The following is a 21,815-nucleotide window of genomic DNA, read 5'->3' as shown; positions in this document are numbered from 1 at the left end:
GTTTAAACCCCACAGGAGGTTGTGGCTCACACGACTGTCCTTTTTCCTGACCTCCAGGGTCCTCCTCTTCGGCATCTTCCTCCCCCAGCGCGAACTGTTTCCTTTTCTCGTCCTTCCCCCACTTGTTGCCTGTAATCGGAGGACAGGCTTTCTAGAACATCCCCATCCGTCCCCCAGTGTCCGGGGCTACACAATGAACATAGTCTCAGCCCCTGCGTTTGAGGCTGGAAAAGTCACCTGCCTCAGTTCTGCCCGGACACCCGAAAATGACAGCCGCGCCAGGGCTCCCCGTCTCTGGGAGCTCCCCGTGGGTGGCTGGCGCAGGCCCCGCGTTGTGTCCCTGGAGAAGGTTCCCAGGGCCTTCCGCGGGGCTGCTCCCAGGGGCGATTCGCTGTCCCAGGGAACGCTCGGGAAGCAGTGGCGTCGGGTCGCCTATTCCCTCCTTGGCTACCGCCCCTCACCCCGGCCGCGACCCACGGGTGGAGAGGCGGGGACGGAGACCCGGCCAGGGCGGACGTATCCGAGCCAAGGCGTCTCACCAGGCCCGCACACCCCGCAGCGTGGCCGGCAGATGGCTCTGCGGGCTGGCGCTCGAGCCACCCGCGCCGAAGCACGCACCGACCAGGGGTGCAGGTGGCGCAGGCGCCGGGGGCGCGACGGCGTAGCCCGCGCAGTAGCCCGCGCTGAAGGGGGCGCCCGCACAGCCCCCGTAGGAGGAGAAGAGCGCTGCGGCCGCGCCGTAGGGGTCGGGAAAAGCCGCCGCGCCGGGGCGCAGGCAGGGCCTGCCGTCTCGCACCAGCACGGGCACCGCCACGCGGCGCGGCGTTAGCGGGCGGCCCGCCAGTTCCAGGGACTTGTCCTGGCGCTGCCTCTTGCACTTGTAGCGCCGGTTTTGGAACCAAATCTTGACCTGCGTGGGCGTGAGCTGCAGTGCGCCGGCCATGTGCTCGCGCTCCGGCGCCGACAGGTACCGCTGCTGCTTGAAACGACGCTCCAGAGCCCCCACCTGCGCCTGCGAAAAGAGCACGCGAGGCTTCCGCCGCTGCCGCTCCCGCCGCTGCTCGGCGCCGTCCCCGCCGTGGCCTTCGTCGCGCTCCGGCACCCGGGTCCCGCCGCCGAGGGGCGAGGCTGCGCTGCGGCCGGGCCCTAGAAGCACAGGGAGGAACAGCGTCAGCGCCCAGCCTCGGGCTCACCCGAGCGATGCTCACACTGTGGCTAAGGGACGCCCCTCGCCCCTGGCGGACTTCACTGCGCGCCCCTTGTCTCCCTTTTGCTGACTCTCGCCCCTGTGCCAGACCCATCTGAATGTTCCTTTCCCCCACGCTCTTTTGTCGCTTTTGCATCTGCTGGCACATGTGTAGATTTTGATACTCTACGGTCCCCAGTGTACTTAATCCCAGACTCTTAATCAAGAGTCCAAAACAGATTTTTCTTCTTAGAGTGTCTGTATGTGGGTGGAGGCCTGGAAGGCGGTTCTGAGACTCGATTCTTAAGTGTGGTCGAGTTTGGGGCAGCTTTTGCTGGGGGGGGGGGGTCCAAGTGTGAGTTGTGGGGCCTATCAGAAGGGGGCTGACGTTGGACGGCCCTGGGTGGAGGAGAGAGGGGAGGGAGTGGGAAGGAAGGGAGAGGAGAGAGGGAGAGGGGGCTGAAACTCAGTCACGTGCTTGCGTCCTGTGATCGGTTTGTTCCCGCACGCATCGCGGGGAGCTCCGCTTCAAGCCAGGAGTTCAGGCGGGAGTCTCGAGTGTCTTTCACCGTCACCCCCACATTTGCACACGCCTTTGTCTTGTAGGTCAAGCGCTCCACCGGCGCCAGGGACCCGTCCCATCTTTCTTGGAAGCGGTCCTTGTAATAAAACAAAACGAAATAACTTCTGACTCCCGATTCTTGGCTCAGAAACTGAGCTTCTCTTTGAGGGACAAAGTTGAGATGCACATCTGGCTTTTTAAAAAGCGGCCTCTCTCTCCTTTGAGGTCTTCCAGGCACGCGGAAGGTGCTGGCTTCGCCCTGACTTTCTTTCCGCCCGCGGCGTCCTCGCCCATCACCCGGCGGCGGCTGAGCCGGGAGCTCGCCCCCCTGCAGCCTTCCCTTCCCTTCCTCCCACCTCTCTGCGGTCTTGACTAAGCTCTGTTTTTACCCAAGGGTAGATAGGAAGCGCTGGGTTTTCATGGAAACTCACGCCAGGAGAAATCGAGGAGCGTGGAGGAGATGCAGGCTCACGGCAAGGCAGAGCAGGACACGTCTAATGAGAGCAGGTGCGGGTGGGAACCCGCCTCCAAATCCGAACCGCTCTGGCACTGTCACTTGGGGTAATGGGGCTGTTCCGTACTCAAGGTTTGAGGAAGCAAAAACGTACTTCAGAGAAGCTTGTGCTCAGAGAAACTGAGGGCGTGTCCTCGAAAAAAGGAAAAATGCTGACCAGGGTTTGTTTTCGTAGCAAATCGGAAAGTAACAGACCTTCAGCAACCCTGTGGAACACCGTTTGCAAATCGCTAACCACGCAGATCGAGTGGCTGCACCCCGCGCCCTCCTGATCACAGTCCAGAGCCGCTCGTACCCTGTGTCCCTGAGAAGTGGGTGGGCGGGTCGGCTGAGGGCGGTTGAGGTGCAAGGAATCCGCCAGGAAGGTCCCTTCCGCGGGTAATCGGGGTCTGGCCTGGGGCTTCGTTCCCGGAGTCGGACGCGGTCTAGGCGTCCTCGGCAGCAGTGGAAGGGAGGCCCCGGGGTCGCGTGTGTCGGAGGAACGCGCTAGGGGTGCCTTCGCTCGCGAGGTGACACCAACGATCCGAGGAACGTCGCTCTTTCTCAACAAAACTGGAGTGAACACCGAGGGGCTGAACAGCACCCAGGAAACTGAGTGTTTATAGAGTCTGCTGCAGAAACCTACAGGCTTCTTTGGGAACACAGCTCCTCGAGCCGGTGAGTGCAAGTCGCGTGCAAGTCGATGATAACTCCGAACTAGCCTCTTTATTTTGTTTACTTGGTTAGTTAGCGCCTTGAACAGAGGGGCGGTGCCACCGCCTGGCAGAGGAGACCAGACCTTCGGGGTGCCTCTTACGGCCTCCGGACACCCCACGGAGGCTGCGGACCCAGGTTCAGAGGTTTGGCGAGAAGAAGAGCGGCCTTTTCACCTCTCGGAATGTTGAGCCTCTCCTGCCGAAGGTTTCCGGGTGCAGGAGCCAACGCAACGCAACGCAACTCCCAACCTGCCCCCCTCTCTCTTCCTGCGAATGGGCTGCGGGGTGCAGGTGCGGGGGCCCTAGCTTCTCGTGCACAAGGTTGAGCTTCAGAGATCAGATGCTGAGACTCCGCCCGAGCTAAAACCCGAGCCGCCCGTAGGCTCCCAGAAGCGAGGGACTCAGACACCACCTGGTCTGACAGCCATTTCTCATTTTCCGGACTAGGCGCCCGGGCAGAGGAATCGACTGGAGGCTCTGCAGGCCACAAGAAAGGGCTTCTCGTGACCCCAGAGACGACTGCATTTCCACTCCCAAAGCTGTCCGAGGCTGTGGGGGTGCGCTTTTGGCCGACAGCTCGGGCGAGAAAGACTGGGAGATGGCAGGGAAGGCTGGTGGTGATGGAGCACAGCTAAGATGCGACAGAGGGGTTCGCTGTGAGAGAGAAACACTGGGGTTTCTGGGAACTGTGACTGTGGGGCGGGGGTGATGCGTTTGTGACAAGCTGTGGAAATAGTGAGACTTTAAGATTCAGAAACTTATTTCGTTAGGGGCGCGTGAGGCACGGTAGGTGTCTGGAGAGGGTGGTAGAGGGGGGCTGTGAGACCTGCCTTTTGGATTCTTCAAATGAGGGAAAATGGGGCTAGGCCCTTGGAGCGGGGAAGACAGGGAAACCCAACGAGCCAAATGGTAATGACTGTGACCCCCGCCCACCCCCTGCCCTCCAGCGCCCACTCACTTGGCATTCCGACCAGTTCCGCGTGAATCTCTGCGACCGTCTCACCGGGATCCCCAGGAGGCCCCAAGTCCTGCGTTCTGTCCCTTTGGCCGCGGCCTCCGCCATCGGAGTTGTGAACCTCTGACCTAGGTTCTGGGACCAGTCGCCAGTACTGAGAGTTTTCCGGGCTTCTCCGTGCTCCCCGGAGTTTCAAGGCCTCAGGGCCACTCTGCTCGCGCTCCAGCCTGAGGATGTCATTGACCGAGAAGGGAGTGGTGGTGACAGGGTTCAGCAGCATCCCGGAGGCGGAGAACCAGGGTGTCCCCAGTCCCCAAAGAGTGCAGTGCCCAAGGCTTCGCGTCTTGTCGCTACAGGCACTGCAGCCCAAGGTATGGGACAGACGGCCAGCGTCCCCTACCTCGCCTTCCTCTGGGCCATCCCTGCCGCAGGGCGACCAGGGCCCAGTGATGAGGATCGCAGACACCCATTGGTTCCCTCAGAAACCACGTGCTAACCCAAACCTTCCTCCTCAGACGCTTTCTTACCGCGTCTTCTAATTTCTTCCCAACCCCCAGCCCCCAGCCCCCAGTCCCCTTCCGGAAAGATTTGGTCCGTATTGAAGGGTCTCAAAGCTAGGAAACGGGGGATAGAGGGCTGCGCGCGGCTTGTTACCTCGGTGAATACGGTACGCGCGGAGCTTCTGAGGTCAAGCCTGGGTCCGCAGGGACTCTCCTAGTGGGTGTGCGAGGATGGGGGGTGGAAACTTTGCTCTGCAACCGGAGCCGGTTCCTCCTGCCAGGCCTTAGCTACCTCTCCACTCTTCTGGCAGAGGCAAACGGAGGTGGAGACCACTGGGATGCCGCGGGATTGGAGGTGCACGCAGGAGTCTCAGGCGGCGGGGAGCTCCTTCCGGGAGCAGACTGGACGCCGAGGAGCGAGTTTCAGCCCGCTCTAGGCTGGACGGAGGGGGAAAGGCCTCATTAGAGGCCAGTTCTGGTCTGGGGAGTCCGGGGCCTAGGAGCGATATTTGGAGAGCCCCTGCTCTCTGCAGGCTCCTAGAGTGGGTGGGGAGAAGGAAAGGTAATCGACCTTGCTTGCATGACGGTGCCAGAAAAGGACTCATTTTCCTTTCATGTCCCTAAGTTCTTCCTCTTCCTCCCCTTTATCTTTCCTAAAGCTGATTGTCTTGATCCTGCGCGCGTTTACCAACGTGGCGCGCCCGGAAGGGGTGGGAAGTTTGACCAGCATTAGATCTTCAGAAAAGAGCCTGGCACACGGCGTGCTCCGAAGACAGGGAGGCAGGGTTGTGCAGTGGTTATGAACGTGGAGGTGGAGGCATCGTTACAACGTATCAACTGTGAGCTTTGAGCAAACAAAATATTTACCTATTTTAGGCTTAATTTAAAAATAGGGATAAGAATAGCCCACCATAGGATGACACTGAGAATTAAGTAGGATAATTTGTATGAAACAATTTAAAAAAAAAGAAAACCTACTGTTGTTATTACTCATGCTATACGGTTCAATCAAGAAAATATGATTGGGGGTCTGAAGTCTCAGAGCAAAATCCAAGTCGTTTAAAAATAGTTTTTAATCAAAATGAGATCTCATTAGAGTTCTTTTTGGGATTTCAGACCAAATGCTTCTTAAATAATACTTCCTAGGCAAATTAATATTACAAGAACTGCCTGGGCATTGTTATTTCCTGAAATCCAGATAAACTGAACTCATCTCCCTAGGATGATGGGCGCATTTCTGCAAAATTTATGCAAAATTGCAGCAAATTTCATGACCCAGCTAATTAATGATTTCTTACATATTGTATCATTTGATCTTTCATTGAAGCTATACCAAGTGTTTCCAATTTTTTTCTTTCTCAGTGAGGAGTCGCGATCAGAGAAATTAAGGACTCCTGAGATGGCCCAGCTAATAAATGGCAGGGCGCGCTGCAACTCCAGTCTCGTCCAAACAGCACAACCTTCACTTTCTTTTTCCGAAAGAGACATTGCCTTGTCCTCAGAGACGTCGAAATCCTGCGAGGACCCATACATTTATTTAAAATGATTTTTTTTCTGATTATAAAAGTCGTGCAACCTTTGGAAAACATGAAAAACAAGAGAAAGTTGAAAACAAGTTCCACTCAGAGAACATTTTCGCGCACTTCCTTCTTTGTATGTTTTTGCATATGTGACCTCATAGGGTCTATGCGAGTTTGTATATTTACAATTGACATCATAAGCACGTCCAGCACTTCATTGCTGTTTTTACAAATACATTTTAAAATGGCAACACAATAGTCCATGTTATGGATAGACCGCAGTAGACTGTACTTTTAAATTACAATCTTTTTTTTGTAGCTGTAAATAAGGCTTCAGAGAAGTTTTGTACCTTATCCTTGTTAACATTTTGAATGATTCCCTCAGAATACATATGTACAAAAATATTAGCGAATCAAATATTTTAATGTTCATAAAACACAACCCACGACTTCGTAGGAAAATAGGATTATCATATCCTCTTTGTCCTGAAAGTCGCAGGCAAATATGTGGTAGGTGGTTATTTATAACCACCCAGACACCTGAAAGATGGAGAATGTAGAACACTTCCATTCGCAGCGCGCCGGCTAGGGGTTCGGCGCCCTCTGCTCCTGTAGCCTGGCTGGGTCCGCGCCTTGTGAGCTGCGGCCGGGGGCGACCCAGGATGAGAGTCCCGGGCCGCACACCTGCCAGCGCTCTTCTGTGGTGGGATTCTCGCGGCTCGCTGTCTTGCACTAGGAAGTCGCAGGAAGAAAAGACACCTTGAGAGACACGTGGCATCAAATGCCCCGAGTTCCAAACCTACGTTCAGTTTCTTGGGAGGATCAAATGCGATTTGGGGGCGTGAAAAAGGTTTCTAACCTCTCACAAGCGGTGCAAACAGGAGTTTTTTTTTTTACGGAAAGGGCGGCCGCGGTTCCGGGGCCGCGCACGCAGGCAATCTGCAAAGAGGCGTGCAAGTCGTTCTTGCTCAACCCCTGCGGGGAGAGAAGCCGTCACTCAGTGTCGCGAAGCACGGCGGGAAGGTGCGAAACGACGCTCGGGTCCCAGCTCCCCGCGCTTTCAGCTCGCCCGAGTCTCGCCATCCGCGAGTCACCTCGCCGCGTCCTGGGAGGTGGCGACACACTGGCCAGACCTCGGCGCCCCGCCCCCTCCGTTATTCTCCCGCTCCAGCGCCGGACAGTGGAACCGACAGCGTTCACCTCGCCTCGTCCGGGTCAGCTGCAGCCGCCTGAGCACTGGCGCCGGGTTGGGTGTACGTGTGTGTGTCCCTTGCTCATGAGTGGAGACATCGTCATCTCTACTTTTAAAACGAGATGGAGCCGGCCGGCCTTAGTCCACTCACGTCACACAATAAAACCCTCAAACCAGTGCTTGGTCCACAAACGTGCTGTGAACGCCTACTAGGGGCCAGCTCCGTTCAAGCTCTGAACATTCTGAGGAAATAAGGGGTCTCAGCCTTTTATCTCATTCTTGCACAGGATACAGACTTTTATTCCCATGTAGCGAGACACCTTGCAGAATCATATAGAATTTGTGCACAGTATTGAACATTTTCTCATCCACGGTTAACAAAAGTCCTTTTTGCCTCGGATTCTTTCAGACGTTCCTAAAACGAAGGGATTCCCTCTTTAAAACTCCATCCACAACGGGAGGCATCCAGTAAAGTCTGGCGCTGGGGGCCCCCTGAGCTTGCAAAGTCACCTGTCTATAAGGTCTTTATGGGAGCTCAGGACCCCCATTAGACTAGACTAATGCTCTGGGTCTGTTGTCACAGCTGTATCCCCAGGGCCTAGGTTAGCAACTGGCACTTAATAGGTCTCCAGTAAACATTTGTTGGACAAAGGAATCTGCCTTCTTTGACTGGGAATAGTCCCTAGGCTCCCTGGGGACTGGTCCAGAGGTGTCTAGCCTCAGCGGGACTGGAGAGAGTCTGAATCGCCCTAGGGTGGCACTTTCTGCTTTGCTGTGATATTTTTTGCTGGGATCCATTTTTAAATATTATAATTTTTTTGAGTATGTGTACATTGACATAATGCTAAAAGGATATACATACGTGTGTGTCGCTTTTAAACATACCATTTTTTATTTAAAGGTCACTCAAACAAGTGACCACTACACCTTTATCCTTTATATTCTCATTCCCACTCCCCTTTCTTTCCTGGTTCCTAAACACTTCCAGTTTAGTTAATGTATCCCTTCTGCGCTTTTTTTTCCTGCACAAATGAGCAGATTTATGTATATTTTCTTATTTTCCCTTCTACTCTTGTTATAAAGCAGTGACATTCATTAAGATTTTTATGTTGATATTATGCCTCTAATCGCTATAACATGATGGTTGCTGCTTTATAACACAGGACATCACAGCTGCCACAACATCCATGCACTTTCTACTTCTCTCTTTTGCTCAGAATTGGCTATTCCATGTCTACAGTATGCTCAGGATGCTGAGAATCTCTCAGTATTCACAATGGCACAGATTTTCATAACCTTATTTTCATAGAGGGTATAGCTGTAGTTTTAAAACAAATCTTTCAGGAATTTTCTCACTTTTTAAATGTTGCTTAATTATCTCTATTTTACAGATAAAGAACATAGAGGTTACTTATAGACCCAAACCACACAGCTACTAAATTGCAGAGGAAAATTAGAATCCAGGTTTTCTCACTACTGACAATGGTTCTCTCTTTCTACCACACTCCTGGCAATGAGCATAAAGCCATCACCCTTCACCTCTCCTTGCTCCTACTTTATTCCATCAAGAGTAGAAATGAAGATTTGAGAAATGGGGAAAATGCAGACTGTTTATGTATAGTTTCCTTGAAAAGTAAGGGAACCTGTTTTGGGTCATATCTGTTTCTTCCTGTTCAGTAGGGTGCTCTCGCCTGCTGAGCACACAGTTGACCTTGATGAAGTTGCTTAGTAATCACCTTTGTGACATTTCTTCCTACTTCTAAATGTAGTACTTCTTAGCATCCTTGTTGCTAAGAAAAAAATTGCTACATATTTTTAAATGTCACTGAAACTATATTCGATCTTTTCCAAATTATTTTATTTAATTAACTAGGTATTTTCTAAGTGCGTATTATATTAGGGAAAGGTAAGCATATAATCTATCAGGTAAACCAGAACATTTTTAAAACAAAGGGGACACTAACTGGATGGAAGGCAGACATAAGCCACAATTGTTCCAGCCAAACTGGATTTAAAAATGTCCATTTCAGGACCCTCCAGGTATATCCAGTCCAGTAGGGAAGAAGGCAGGTGAACTTTTGTTGCCAGCATGCCTTTTATCTGGTAGACTGACACGGATGTGCCTAATTTGATCTGCTTCATAGAGAACATTTTTACTTATAATATTTTCATCATCCAAATCTATGGTGTGGATCTGATGATGGTATTTTAGAGACTGGTTGATCACTGGCACCTCCTTTTTTTTTTTTAATGCTGCCACAAGGCAGACACATGCCTTAAGGCCCCCTCACCAGCACAGACTTCCTCCCCAGAACAAGGGTGCTCCCAGAACCCATTCCTTCTTGTAGACAACTCTGTTACAGTTTGCTCTTTTTGCTTAACATAGTGTCCTGGAAATCTTCCTTTTTTCTTCTTTTACAGTTGCCTAGTATTCCATTATGTGACCACACCACCTTTTATTCAACCACTCTCCTACAAATGAGTATGTAAGTTTTCCCAGTATCTTACAATTACAAATCATGTTGTACTGATGACATTGTTGCTATGTGGTTTTGCACTGTGAGAAGTGTATGTTCAGAGCATAGTCCTAGAAGTGGGATTGTGGGTTAAAAGAAATGCATATATAATTTATTTAGGCAATGTCAATTTCCCCTCCAGAATGGCGGTATGGGTTTGACTTCCACTAGCAGTGTATGAGAGTGCCTGCCTCCCTGGTAGTAGCCTAGTCAACGGAATGTATGAAACCATTAAATTTTCACCAATCTGACAGGTGAGAAATGGCATCTGTGTTGTTTTAACTTGCATTCATCTAATTATGAGTGAGGTAAAAGATATTTTTATATGTTTATATATACATATGTGTGTGTATTTATACATATGCATGTATAATATACATATAAATATAAAAACAAACAAATTTAAATTATATTCCACTTTCTGTCAGTTTTTAAGGGGTTTATATACATCAGCGATTTGGGCTAGCTGCACTCTATGTGGCAAATATTTTATTCCTGTTTGTCAGTTGCCTTTTGACTCTCAGTGCTTTTGGTCAAGCATTTAAAAATGTAATCATTTGTGTTAATCTTTTCTTTTATTGCCTCTACATTTGACTCATAGTTAGTAAACGTTTCCCTACATCGAGGTGAAAAAGAATTTCATACATATTTTCTTCTAGACTTGAATAGTTCTGTTGTTTATATTTCAATCTATTTAGCATGTATTCAAGTGTATGGTGTGACCTAAGGATCTAATATTATCTTTTCCCAGTGGCTCTTCAGGGCTATTTTAACGGTCACTTTCAGAGACACTGCGAACCTCTGAAAATCAGTGCAAAAATCTCGGGGTTAGGGGAGGAGCATTACCTAGTGAGCAAGAGATTCTTTTATTGGTTGTTTATAGAACAGGCAGCTTCTCAGTTTCTCCCAGGCATCACGACCCTCCTTTCCGCGGCCGAGGTAGTTTAGCCTTCCCGACAGTGGGTGGGTTGGACTCCTAGCGGGGCGCTTAGCCTGCAGAGTGAAAAAGAAAACCCTCAGGGGCCGGGGGCGGCCGGGGCTGCGGGTTCCGGAGTCCGGGTCCGGGCGGCGGGGCAGGCGCTGCTCGGCGACGCTTATCTGTGCGGCGCCCCCAGCCCCGCTCCGCCGCAATTAACATTCCAGCGCGGCCCCTGCGCGCTCTGCTGCGCGGCCCGCCGGCTGATAGCGCTCGGCCGCAAGCCGCGAGCGCCCGGTCCCGCCCTGGAAAAATAAACTCCTGGCCAGCGGCTGTGTGTGTGTGTGTTCGTGTTTGTGCGCGCGCAGGGTCTGCAGAGACCCAGGTCAAATAAACAGCGGCGCCCGCAGCATGACTTGCAGTGGCCTCGCTGCTGCGCCGCGGGTGGCGAGTCTGGGTCTGGGTGATGGGAAACCGCAGGAAGGAGGAGCAGCAGACTTGCCATGGACGTGCGCCCCGCTGCAGCTCCGCCCCGCCGTCTGCGAGACCGTAGCTGCTCTTAATAAGCTAGCCCTTGGGTTTGCGAAGCCCTGGTGGTAGCCCCAAAGCCTGGGATGGGATCAAGCGTATGGCTGCGTCCCCAGAGCCCGCAAGAGGAGTTTCATACAGACTGCCTGACCTTAGGGGTCAGACAGACCCTTTGGGGGTTGATTTTAGTATCTGGTGTCTTGCTCAGCTTGGGCATCCATGATCTCATTGATGTCCCTTTGAGATAAGGAGACCAAATGTTGTTATCTCGATTCCAGGGAGAGCATGTTGAGGTGCAGAGGGGTCCCATAACTTGTTTATAGCTATTGGCCTGGTGAGGGGCAATGACTGATCTGGCACTCAGTTGCTTTGGAGGCCGAGTCCAGGGATCTGAGCTGCACCTACCTTCCTTAAGACGTCATCCACCTGCAAATTATCATGTGATGTTCTACTGTCATTATTGTTGTTGTCTACAAATGTAAAAGGTATCAAGACCTGTCTGAGTACAGACAGAATGCAGGGCTATCTCTTAACTGGGTGTATGTATGTGGGGCATTCAAAGCTGAAAGCATTCTAAATGGAACCTTTCTACAAAAAAAGTCACTTTCACAAAACACCAAAACCCCTTTACTTCTTCACGGTGATTGCGAGGTGCCCAACGATTGTTCTAGAACTCACCAGCCAGGGACCTTCTATTGCCTAAAGGTGCCAGCCTAGGTTTCTGATTTTTTTTTTATTAAATAAATTTTGTATAACACAGATAAATGAATTGTGTTTTTTGGGTTTAATTTTAAAAGGCAATTTAAGTACATCCGTTAGGAAAACTAGAAACCTGCTAAGGAATAGACTAGAGGTAGAGACTAGAAGGAAATACCTGTGAAGTAAGCTTGCAGTTAAACACCATTCATCATTTCGAATGTTTTGTCTCTATACAGAACTACTGATCCTACAGCGTTTATTGTCTGTCTGTCTCCCCTGAGGCAGTAACTGTGTCCACAACCATTTGTGGTGTCAAGTCATTCCTGGTGGGTACCTTGCATATAAGGGATTTATTTTGTAATAAAGTCACGGAATAAGAACTTCCACACTTCTTAATCCTGGCTGGATACTAAAGAAAGTAGAACCTTTTTATTTTAGAGCTCTCCCACCAGGGAGCTTGTGGATACGTCCCTCAAAATACTGGGAGCAGGGCACGTGGGCTGGTCCCTGGGAGCTGCAGGAGCTAAGTTCATTCCCCTTCCCCCAGTGGCCATTCTCTGTACATATATGTCAGCTGGGGAGTGGTGGCCTGGACAAAGAGACGGCAGGCAGGCAGGCAGAGCCGGCATGTTGATATTCGGTGCCACATAGATAAATTATGCTGATAACCAAGTGTGATTTCCCCTTCCACCTCTTCCCCAGACAGTCTGACGCTGGGTAGACACATTAGAGAGCAGGCAGGCTCATTGAAAAGCCCACCTAGGGAAGGTCTCCTGCTTTGAGTAGGTCCACTTTACATAGAGAATATGCCCAGAAGGCTCTCTCACTGTGCCAGAGAGCCCTTCATCCAGCTTCCCTTGGCACGGCTCCTTCTGGCCTCTGCCATCAGTTTGGTTTCCCTCCAGGGTCGGGATTCTGCAGGCTGCCTTGCCTGCTTGGAGCAGGGCTGGCGTGGGTCTGTAGCCAGGGGGCCCTGGGCTTGTGTGGGGTTAGAATGGAGGATGGGTGGGAAACAATTACATCAAGAGAGTTGGTAATGCATTCTCCTTTCCATGTCCTGGTAATTTAGAGAGCTTGGAGAACAGGGGATTATAAAAAAGGAAACAAAATGTTTTACTGATCAGTAAGGCAGACTGTTAAATATTCAAATCTTCAAAGTTTTACTTTGTATTTCCACTTCATCTCTCTGGGGGTCTGGGAACAGAGACAGGAAGGAAGGTGCCAAATTGTGCTTGTTATAATAATACACAGGAGAAAGTGTCAAACCAAGTTGATGCAGAGAATGAAGCTGACAGTCTTAACAGCAATTGTGCATTTTTTTCTGTTTAATTCCCAAGAGGGTCCCTGCATCAAAAGCTAACTGACTACTCTAACTTACCAAACTCTAGGCCTTTCATTCACCAAATACCTCCCTCACTTTTACAGATAAGCCAGCAGAACTGAACCATGGCTGAGGGCACATCTTTAGAAGCAAGAGAGCCGGGCTTCCGCTCAGCCTGGCAGAGCCAGACTCCTGCTTGGCTCCACTGAGCATGATTAGGTGTCTGTGGGGTAACAGCCTTTGACATTGACCCTCCTATCCAGGGTCTCCTTGCCAAGTAGCCATTAATAAATATGATTGGCTTAATAATAAACTATTCACTAACATTCTCAGCAGTACTTTTCTACCTTGATTTGAAGGGGTAGTCTAAATATTAATGGCAGCCAATACTCACTCAGTGCTTACCAGGCACGGTGCTTCGTGCAGGCTTCCGCTGTGTATGTGTGCAGTTTATTACCCAAACCACTTGTCCTCTCTTTCCAGATGTCCTCCTGACTTCTTTGGGTCTTTGCCCAGGTCCTCTGGTCACCTCTCTTCCTGCCTGCAGGCAGCTAACATTCAGGGAGGGTGGAGAAAATAAACAATAAATATATCACATAGGTAAATTATATAGAATATTAGAAGGTGATACGTGATAGGGAGAAAACAAACAGCTGTGAAGGAAACAAACATGTAAGGGGGAACAGAGGTGTGCTTGTGTGCATGCACCCATGTGTGCAGGTGGGTTACTGCAGTTTTAAGAAGGGTGTTTAGAATACGCCTCTTGGAGAAGATGAAACTTGAGCAGGGACCAAAGAAGGTGAGGATATGAATGGATACAGAGGGAGTGTAAATAGCTGGTGCAAAGACCCTGAGTCAGGATAATGTCTGGCATGTTTGAGTATCAGTGTTTTGAGAATAGATGGAGTGAATGCATGGGAGAGGGGTAAGGAGCAGTATAGAAGATCAGGTCAGAGAGGTGAGTGGCCTTGGTCCTCTAAGAAAGACTTTAGCTTTTGCATTTGAGGGAAGCTAGGCACACTGGATGGTGTGGAGCGAGACCTGTTAGGAGGCTATTGCCACAATCCAGACAACAGATGGGAGTGGTGGACCCAGGGTTGAGCAAAGGAAGTGGTGAAAAGTGGTCAGATGCTGAGTATACTCTGAAGGTTAAATGAACCAGATTTCCAGATGATTGAATGTGGAGCAAAAGATATAGTGAGGAGTCAGGATGATTCTCAGTTTTTACACTTGGACAGATGGAAAGGTGGCACTGCCATCGACGGAAAAGAGAAAGCCTACAGGCAGAGGACATTCCAGGGAGAAGACCAGGTGTTCACTGACAATATTTCAGATGTCTGTGAGACCTCCAGCAAGCAGCTGGAATCAGGAGTTTAGGGGACAAGCCTCAGCCGGGAATATGTGTTTGAGAGTTGTTGGTACATAGATGCTATTTAAAGCCACAGTCCTGGATGGGAGAGCATGAGCGCAAATAGAAAAGAAGTCCAAACCAAATTCTCAGGCAACCCAAACATAAGAGGTCAGGGATCAGAACAGGAAACCTTTCCAAACCAACTGGTCTGAATGGTGCAAGAAAATCAATGTTATTTTAAAAAAATGCTGGCTGTTCTACATTAAAATAAAAAAACAAGAGACATGAATGTACCAGACATATTTCATGAACTGAACTGTATGGACACTGGATAAAAAAAGATGCTACAAGAGACAAATTTGGAACAAATGGGGAAATTTGAATTTAGATAGGTATTAGATGATATAATTGAATTCATGTTAATTTGCTTAGATGTGATGCTAACAGTAAGTGATTTTGCTGGAAGTGTTTGAGAGGAAGAGTCAGGACCTATGAACTTTCAAATGGTTTAGCAGAATATATGTGGATATGGAGCAATTGGTAAATGGTGAATGGTTAGTTGAAGGGGTAGATGAAGGATACGTGCTTATTCACTGGAATTTCAATTTTTCTCAAATTTCAAAATACAAAGATCTTAAGAAAAAAGTTGGAGGATGAGGAGGAGCCTTAAGGAAAGGGCGCTGGCCCGGAAGGCAAGCAAGGGAGTGGGAAAAGCAGGAGGGAGCAGATATGACGGAAAATGCTACTGGTGGAATGAGTAAGAAAGGATTCTTGCATCTAAAAATGGAATCAATGGTGGCCTTGGCAGGGCACTTGGGTATCGTGGCAGGGTAGCAGCCGCCTTTGCTGGCTGTGCCCAAAGAATGGGCCTCTGAGTCAAGACTGGGCTTCCAGAAGCCAGGAGTGAGTGAGGTGTGTGTATGTGTGTGCGTGTGCTATGTGCGTATGTGTGTTAATGTGTGTGTATGTTTTATGTGTATGTGTTTGTGTGTTTGCATGTGTATGAGTGTTTGTGTGTGTGTTTATGTGTGTCTATGTGTACGTGCGTGTGCTCACTCATCTTTGTGCAGACCGGCTGTGGTGAGCGAACCCGGTGTTGGCACTGAGGTAGGAGTATCCCGGGACAGTGAGAGGTCCGGCCTCCCAGTTTCCCAGCACAGATAGGCTACATGCCGATTCCCACAGTGGTCCCAGCCTAGAAAGGCCTGCTGGAGGTTAGGGGAGCGCTCACTTCAGGGACGGGCGGGCATAGCCTGAGAGGGTGGCGAGTGGGCACGGTGGGGCTTTCCAACCTTTTGGGAATTACCTTGGGGACACAAAGAGCAGATGGGGAGCCTGTTCATCTGCATCATTTGGTTTTGAGAGTAGAGTGTGGCTTGGCTACACTGAATCAGTTGGGGAAATGAATGGTCTTAAGCCGCCTGGGCCTTTCCCACTTTGGGCTGTGTGGGGCCAAGAAAAACCGAAGGTTACAGTGGCTGCAGCTGGAACTCTGAGGGTGCTTGCCTTGTGTCGCGTAAGAACACCTAGCAGGTGGGATTACTGTAAGGCACTGACAAAAACCCCACGTGGTAGGGAGGAGTTTGCTCCAGAAAGGGCAACCTGTAAAGGAGAAGGCTGATAAATTGGGCTATGATTTGGTCATCAAAGGCAGCTGTAATCTAGTGAAAAGACAAGCCAGAGTGGGAGATCACAGCTGGTTGTGGCAAAGGACTGGAATCCAGAATATAGACACTCTTCAAAATACATAATACGGGTAGAAAAATGTGGAAATGACTTTTTCACAAAGAAGAAATCTAAATGGAAAGCATAAGAAAAGGTATTCATCCTCCAGTTTAGACTGACTGAAATGTAAAAGCCTGACAACACTAGATATGGGCTAGGATGTGGAGCAAGGGAAATCACGGGTGGGAGAGGAAACTGGAAATCTGTATGGCAGTATCTAACACAGTTAGAGGCCCACTTACTCTATGCTCACGATTCCACTTTTACAAGTAAAGTTTGCTGGGTTTTGTGCACATATGCACCAAGAGACTGTACATCAATGCTCATAGCAGCATTATTTATAATAGCTCCAATGTGGAAATGATCTAAATGTCCACTAACAGTAAAAACAATCATGTTACAGCCATAGTATGGAATGATATAGAAGAATATGTATGGAATACTATAAGCATGGAATAATAATAATAATATAATACTATAAGCATGTAAATAGTAAGTGTGAGGTACTACGCAGCAATGAAAATAAGTGAACCACAGATACGTACAACAACTATGAATCTTAAAGACATGATATGATGCCAAAGAAGGCAGACACAACGGAACACATACTAAATGATTTCATTGTAAAAGTTTTAACAACAGGCAAAAATTTAATGACTGTATATTGTTTAGGAATGCGTCTTTATGCAATACAAGTATTTTTAAAAGGTAAATATATGAATACCATATAAGTCAGAGTGAGGTTATTGCCTGGAGAGAGGAAAAGGGAGAGGTTAATGCAGAAACTCTGGTGAGAGTTTCTGAGTCTTCTGGGTGGCTGTTTTCCTAGTGTTTGTTTTACAACAATTCATTTTGTTTGGCACTTATGTTTTATACACTTTTTTGTATGTTTGCTGCATTTAATAAACCACTCCCCAAATAAAAATGATGGAGATTAAATGAGGCAGGTTTCAGGGGAGGAGGCATCCTCACTAGTTTCTGGTGGAGTGGAACAGATGATTTTGCTGTTTTCAGCTACAAAGTTTTGCATAGTAAAATCAAGTGCCCTAACCCATTGTGGACATTACATTCTTTCCCAGTGGAGATTCCTCCAGTTGCACTCTAATTCTGTAGCAGAGGGAAATTATTTCTACTTGATTTAATTGCAGTGAAGATATCCAGGCTTAGCCTGAAACAGCCCTTCAACTTTTTGAAAGCAACTCCCTGATTAAACATGCTAATTGTCCCGTTTGCATTGACTGAATAAGTCGCTCTCCCAAACCAGGTCCGTTTTGAGTTAAGGAGGGCAGCTGCCTGCCTAGGTTCCAGCCTCTGTCCCAGTGGAACCCTGAGATGGAGATTGTCATCCCTGGTCCCACTGGAAACCAAATGAGGACTCCCTCCCACAAGAGAGCTGCTTAGTAGCAGGCACACTACTGGGTCACCTTCTGGGAAAGAATTCTGTAGCCAAGTTAGAGAAGGAAGCATGAGGAATCAGAAAACAGAAGGGAGGTTCACTGGCAAGGCAGAAACCTGCTAATGATTTGATTTTTAAAATGACAAGGGATAAGCAATGGTTATCCTAGCAACAATATTTGTATAAAGTTTACCTCTAGTTTGCATTTTCACATGTAAAATGTTTCTTTTAGTATTATTTTAATAGAATACACATACCTTTAAATATATTTTTTGAAATGTATATTGACACATGCACAAATAGTCTGGAGAAAAAGAACCTGTTCATTTTCTTAGTCTTGGAGAAACTTGTTCTTCAACCCTTGCTAATAATAGCGCTACACTGTGCCGGGCACCTTTGTAGTGTCTTTATAGATGTGAACTCGTTTCATTCTTTCGCAGGCGGTTTGAGCAGGATTTCCCACGTTGCAACGGGAAAAACTAAGGCGGGGCGAGCCTTAATTCTTCGCCGTTTCAAAGTCGGGCGGCGGGCCCCAGAGGCTGAGTTCTTGCCACCACTCACCACTTTTCAGCCATCCAGAACGACAAGTCCAGGGCCGGGTCGCGCTCTGAGATGGAGTCCCGAGGTCTCCTGGGCCCCCCCAGCCGGTGGCTTTCCTCCCAAGCGCGCGTGGCGCCCACGCACTCCCGGCCAGGATTTACCCCAGGCAGCTCCTTCCAGCCCTGGGGAAACAGGGCCCTCAACTAAACAGACACCCAGACGTGCCCAGCTCCACCCGCGACCTGGAAGATGGAAACTGGAGACACGGAGAGAGCCGGAGCCCCAGGTCTCACTTAGACCTGCACGGCGCGGGGCCGGTGGCCTGCTGGCGAGGTTCCTGAGTACGGCTAGCAACGGGGACACCGTCAGGAATGATACAAGCGACAACTTCAGGTTCGGCTTTGGAATGCTGGCCACCTCGCGGGGCGTTTCTTGCGGGACGGGGCTGTGGCGCCCCTTTGCGCGCAGGTCCCGCGGGGTGGGTCCCGGTCCCCGCGCCTCCCCTTTGACCTGTGCCGCAGTTGGGGGGTAAGGAGTGGTTTGTTTCGACCCTGGGACTGTAACCGCCATGCCAGGAGCCTCCCGGTGTAGCCCCAACGCCGGCTGCCGCCCGACACCCAGCGCTGCGCAGCGGGGCGAGGCGGGGCGCTGGGGGCCCGGCACGGCTTGGGGTGTCCTCCCAGCGAGCGGGGACTTGGCACCACGAAAAGACCGCGTGCGCCAGCCCGCTTTCCCCTACTCAGGCAGGAAGGAAGCTGGCATTTCTTGCGTTCCCTCCGGAACCGAAGGCCTCGTTCGCAGAGCGCCCTCGTCCCGACTCAGTCCTTCCGTCCCGCCCGCATACGATTTCTCCGGCTGCTGTTGTGCACCTAACAGTTTATGCTGCTTAGGCCGACTTTTAGAAAATGCAAATAAGTTTAACTCGACTTTTTAGTATCCGCTAAAGCCCGGGTTTGAGGGGTTACGTATTTGCCAACGCACAATGCACCTAACCATATAATAATAACCATAACTAAAAAAAGTCGACCCTGTACGACTTCTCATTGGCTTTCACTCCATTTGTGATTTGAACACCACGCTCTGGAAGAGACTGTTTTATTCTACTTTGCTCCCCCGCCCCAGCCCCATTTTACAAGTGAGGGACGGGGGTACCTCTCTTTGGGATGGAAATGCACACGCGCCCCAAAGCCGGCTGCTGCCGCTCTTCTTGCGTCTCCCAGGCGCGGTGACAGTGCGTGTGGACCTGCGGTGGCTGGAGAAGGTGCTTGACATCGCGTGCTCGTCCAGGCCCGGGATTGAGCATCAGCTGACCCACCAGCCTAGCCTGGAAAGGGATAGGAGACGCCCTCTGCTTGTGCACAAAAGACCGTCCCTAGTGTTCTGGGGACGAACTTAGGAAGAGCTCCCTGTCTGCTTACTGTTTTTCTCTCTTCTAAGGTTGCACCCCGGTCCCGCCCCAGGGATATCCTGGCTCCCTTAAAAGCTTCCCCACACTCCTTTGTGTCTCTTACAGCGGCCCTGCTGGAAGCGGGCCTCCAAGCACCCAGCCTCATGTGCCCAGCGTCTGCCTAATTCCTGCCCCAACATGCCCCACAAGATGCGTTCACAAAGCAACGCCGCAAGCTAATCGGATGGCACTGGTTGTCTGGCTCACTCGGCCTCTCGGGTTTCCATGTTCTCTTGAGCGGCAGTTCTGACTTGCTCCAGAGGGTATCTATCCCAGAGCTTTTCAGACTGGCGTGTGCCTGTGAACCAATCACCCGGGAGCTTGTGAGGATGCGGCTTCTGCTTCGGTAGTGTGGGGCCTGAGATTCTGCATTTCCCACACGCTGGGTGGATGGGAGGCTACTGGTCCTCAGACCACACCTTGAGCAGTGAGCATCTAAGGATTCAGGCTTGCATGTCGACTCCAGAGCAGAAAATTTGGGCCTTTGCCTTCCCCAAACCCCTCCTTTTGTCACACTTTTTTTTTTTTGCCTGAAAGGTCCTCTTGCTTATGAATTGATTAGAAGGGCACTGAGGTATGAGTGAAGAGTAAAGTCTTGCAGAGAAAACATAAATTTGGGTTACACCGTTTACTGCAGGAACTTGGCTGAGTCACATAATTTCTCATAATTTTTTCCTTTTTAAATTGAAGGACAGTGTTATATTCACTTCAAGTGTACAGCATAGTGATTCAACAATTATGTGCATTGTGAAATGCCCACCACAGTTAAGTGTAGTCACCATCTATCACCATAGAAAGATATTACAATATTACTGACTATATTCCTTATGCTGTATTTTCATCCCTGTGATTTATTTATTTATTTTTATCACATAACTCCTTTGAACTTCCATTTCCTCATCTGTAATTGGGCATAGTAACCTGTCTCAGTGGGTTTATGGGAGGATCATGGGGTAAAAAAATCCACCTGAATATGCTTTTTAAAGATGTAAAGTGCTGACCACATGTACAGGATTAACATTTTATTCCCTACAGATTTACAGTAATTTCTCAAAAGATAGACTGATATGGTTGAACACAAATAAAAGGAATAGTGAATATAAATGAATGTCCACAGAGCTATTTTATTCCAAAACAAAAGCTACACTCTTCTCTCTGAAATGATTTAAGGATCATGGGTCATTTTTATGATGTCTCAAGATTCTTAGGGAAAGACAGAAAAAAAAACGACTGTTGTGAGGACACTGCTAGCTGTACATCTCACACCAGTTTTAGGAGTGCATGTAACACGGGGGTGGGGTAACTCAGGGACAAGGCATATTCTCTGGAACTGGCCACTGGGAGGCATTCTTGATCATACGGATCATTGTATTTGGTGCCTTATTAGGAAGCTCATTTTTGAAAGTGATGATCATTCTTTTACTCAGTGAATTTTTCTCTGTAAAATCCTACAGCTCAAAACAAATACTTTTTTGTGTGTGCCTATCATTAGATAGGGTGAGGACCCTAATGTTACAGCAAGGTGGGTCAGCAAGAACTTGGACTTGGACAAGGAGGCCTAAGTTTTAGTCTTGACTCGGTCATTAACTACTGTAGTGACTAATGGCCACTTATTACATCTGTCTGTCTTTGAAAATGGGGCTCATTTGTATATTAGTGGTTGTTTCACTCTTAAGCAAGGATTGCCAAATGGTGGTCCTTTAGAGATGGTGTGTTTGACCCATACTGTTTGTTTTAGATTGATAGACATTTTTTAAAAGAGAAATTTTAGGTCTACAGAAAAGTTGAGCAGAAAGTACAGACTTCCTGTATTACCCCCTCACGCCCAAACAGTTTCTTCTATTATTAACATCTTGTATTAGTATGGTACATTTGTTATAATTTATGAACCAATATTGATGCATTAATACTAATTAAAGTCCATATTTTACTTTCAGTTTCACTGTTTATGTTGTACATCCTGTGATTTTGGACAAATGTGCAATGACATGATCCACCATTATAGCATCATACAGCACCGTTTCACTGTCCTAAAAATCCCTGTGCATTACCTGTTCATCTCTCTCTTCCCCTGAAATCCTGATAACCTCTAATATTTTTAACTACCTCCATTATTTTGTCTTTCCCAGAATGTCATATAGTTGGAATCATACACTAGGAAGTCTTTTTGGATTATTACTTTCATAGCAATATGCATTTAAGGTTCTTTCATGTTTTTTCATGTCTTGGTAGTTCATTTCTTTTTATTACTG

At 48.9% G+C, this 21,815-nt stretch overlaps 1 protein-coding gene across 1 annotated transcript; it reads right to left on the bottom strand.

Moving 5' to 3' along the window:
* Window positions 1-535: 535 nt before the first annotated feature.
* NKX2-6 (NK2 homeobox 6) lies at window positions 536-4,192 on the bottom strand. The gene is made up of 2 exons (XM_036888919.2): window positions 3,916-4,192; window positions 536-1,146 (listed from the first exon to the last, which is right to left on the bottom strand). Exons 1-2 carry the CDS (start codon window positions 4,190-4,192, stop codon window positions 536-538), a joined length of 888 nt encoding a protein of 295 aa, XP_036744814.2.
* Window positions 4,193-21,815: the final 17,623 nt, after the last annotated feature.

This window comes from Manis pentadactyla, chromosome 1 (assembly GCF_030020395.1).
Source record: "Manis pentadactyla isolate mManPen7 chromosome 1, mManPen7.hap1, whole genome shotgun sequence".
NCBI classification, from domain to species: Eukaryota; Metazoa; Chordata; class Mammalia; order Pholidota; family Manidae; genus Manis; species Manis pentadactyla.
Note: the sequence above shows the minus strand (reverse complement) of the source record. Positions and strands in the feature narration are given on the sequence as shown.

What these genes read in the sequence shown, in the direction of transcription:
- NKX2-6 (XM_036888919.2), bottom strand. Translation starts at nt 4,192, where the DNA reads ATGCTGCTGAACCCTGTCACCACCACTCCCTTCTCGGTCAATGACATC. An exon ending in GGAACTGGTCGGAATGCCAA is followed by an intron (nt 1,147 to 3,915) that starts GTGAGTGGGCGC and finishes CTGTGCTTCTAG; the next exon opens with GGCCCGGCCGCAGCGCAGCC.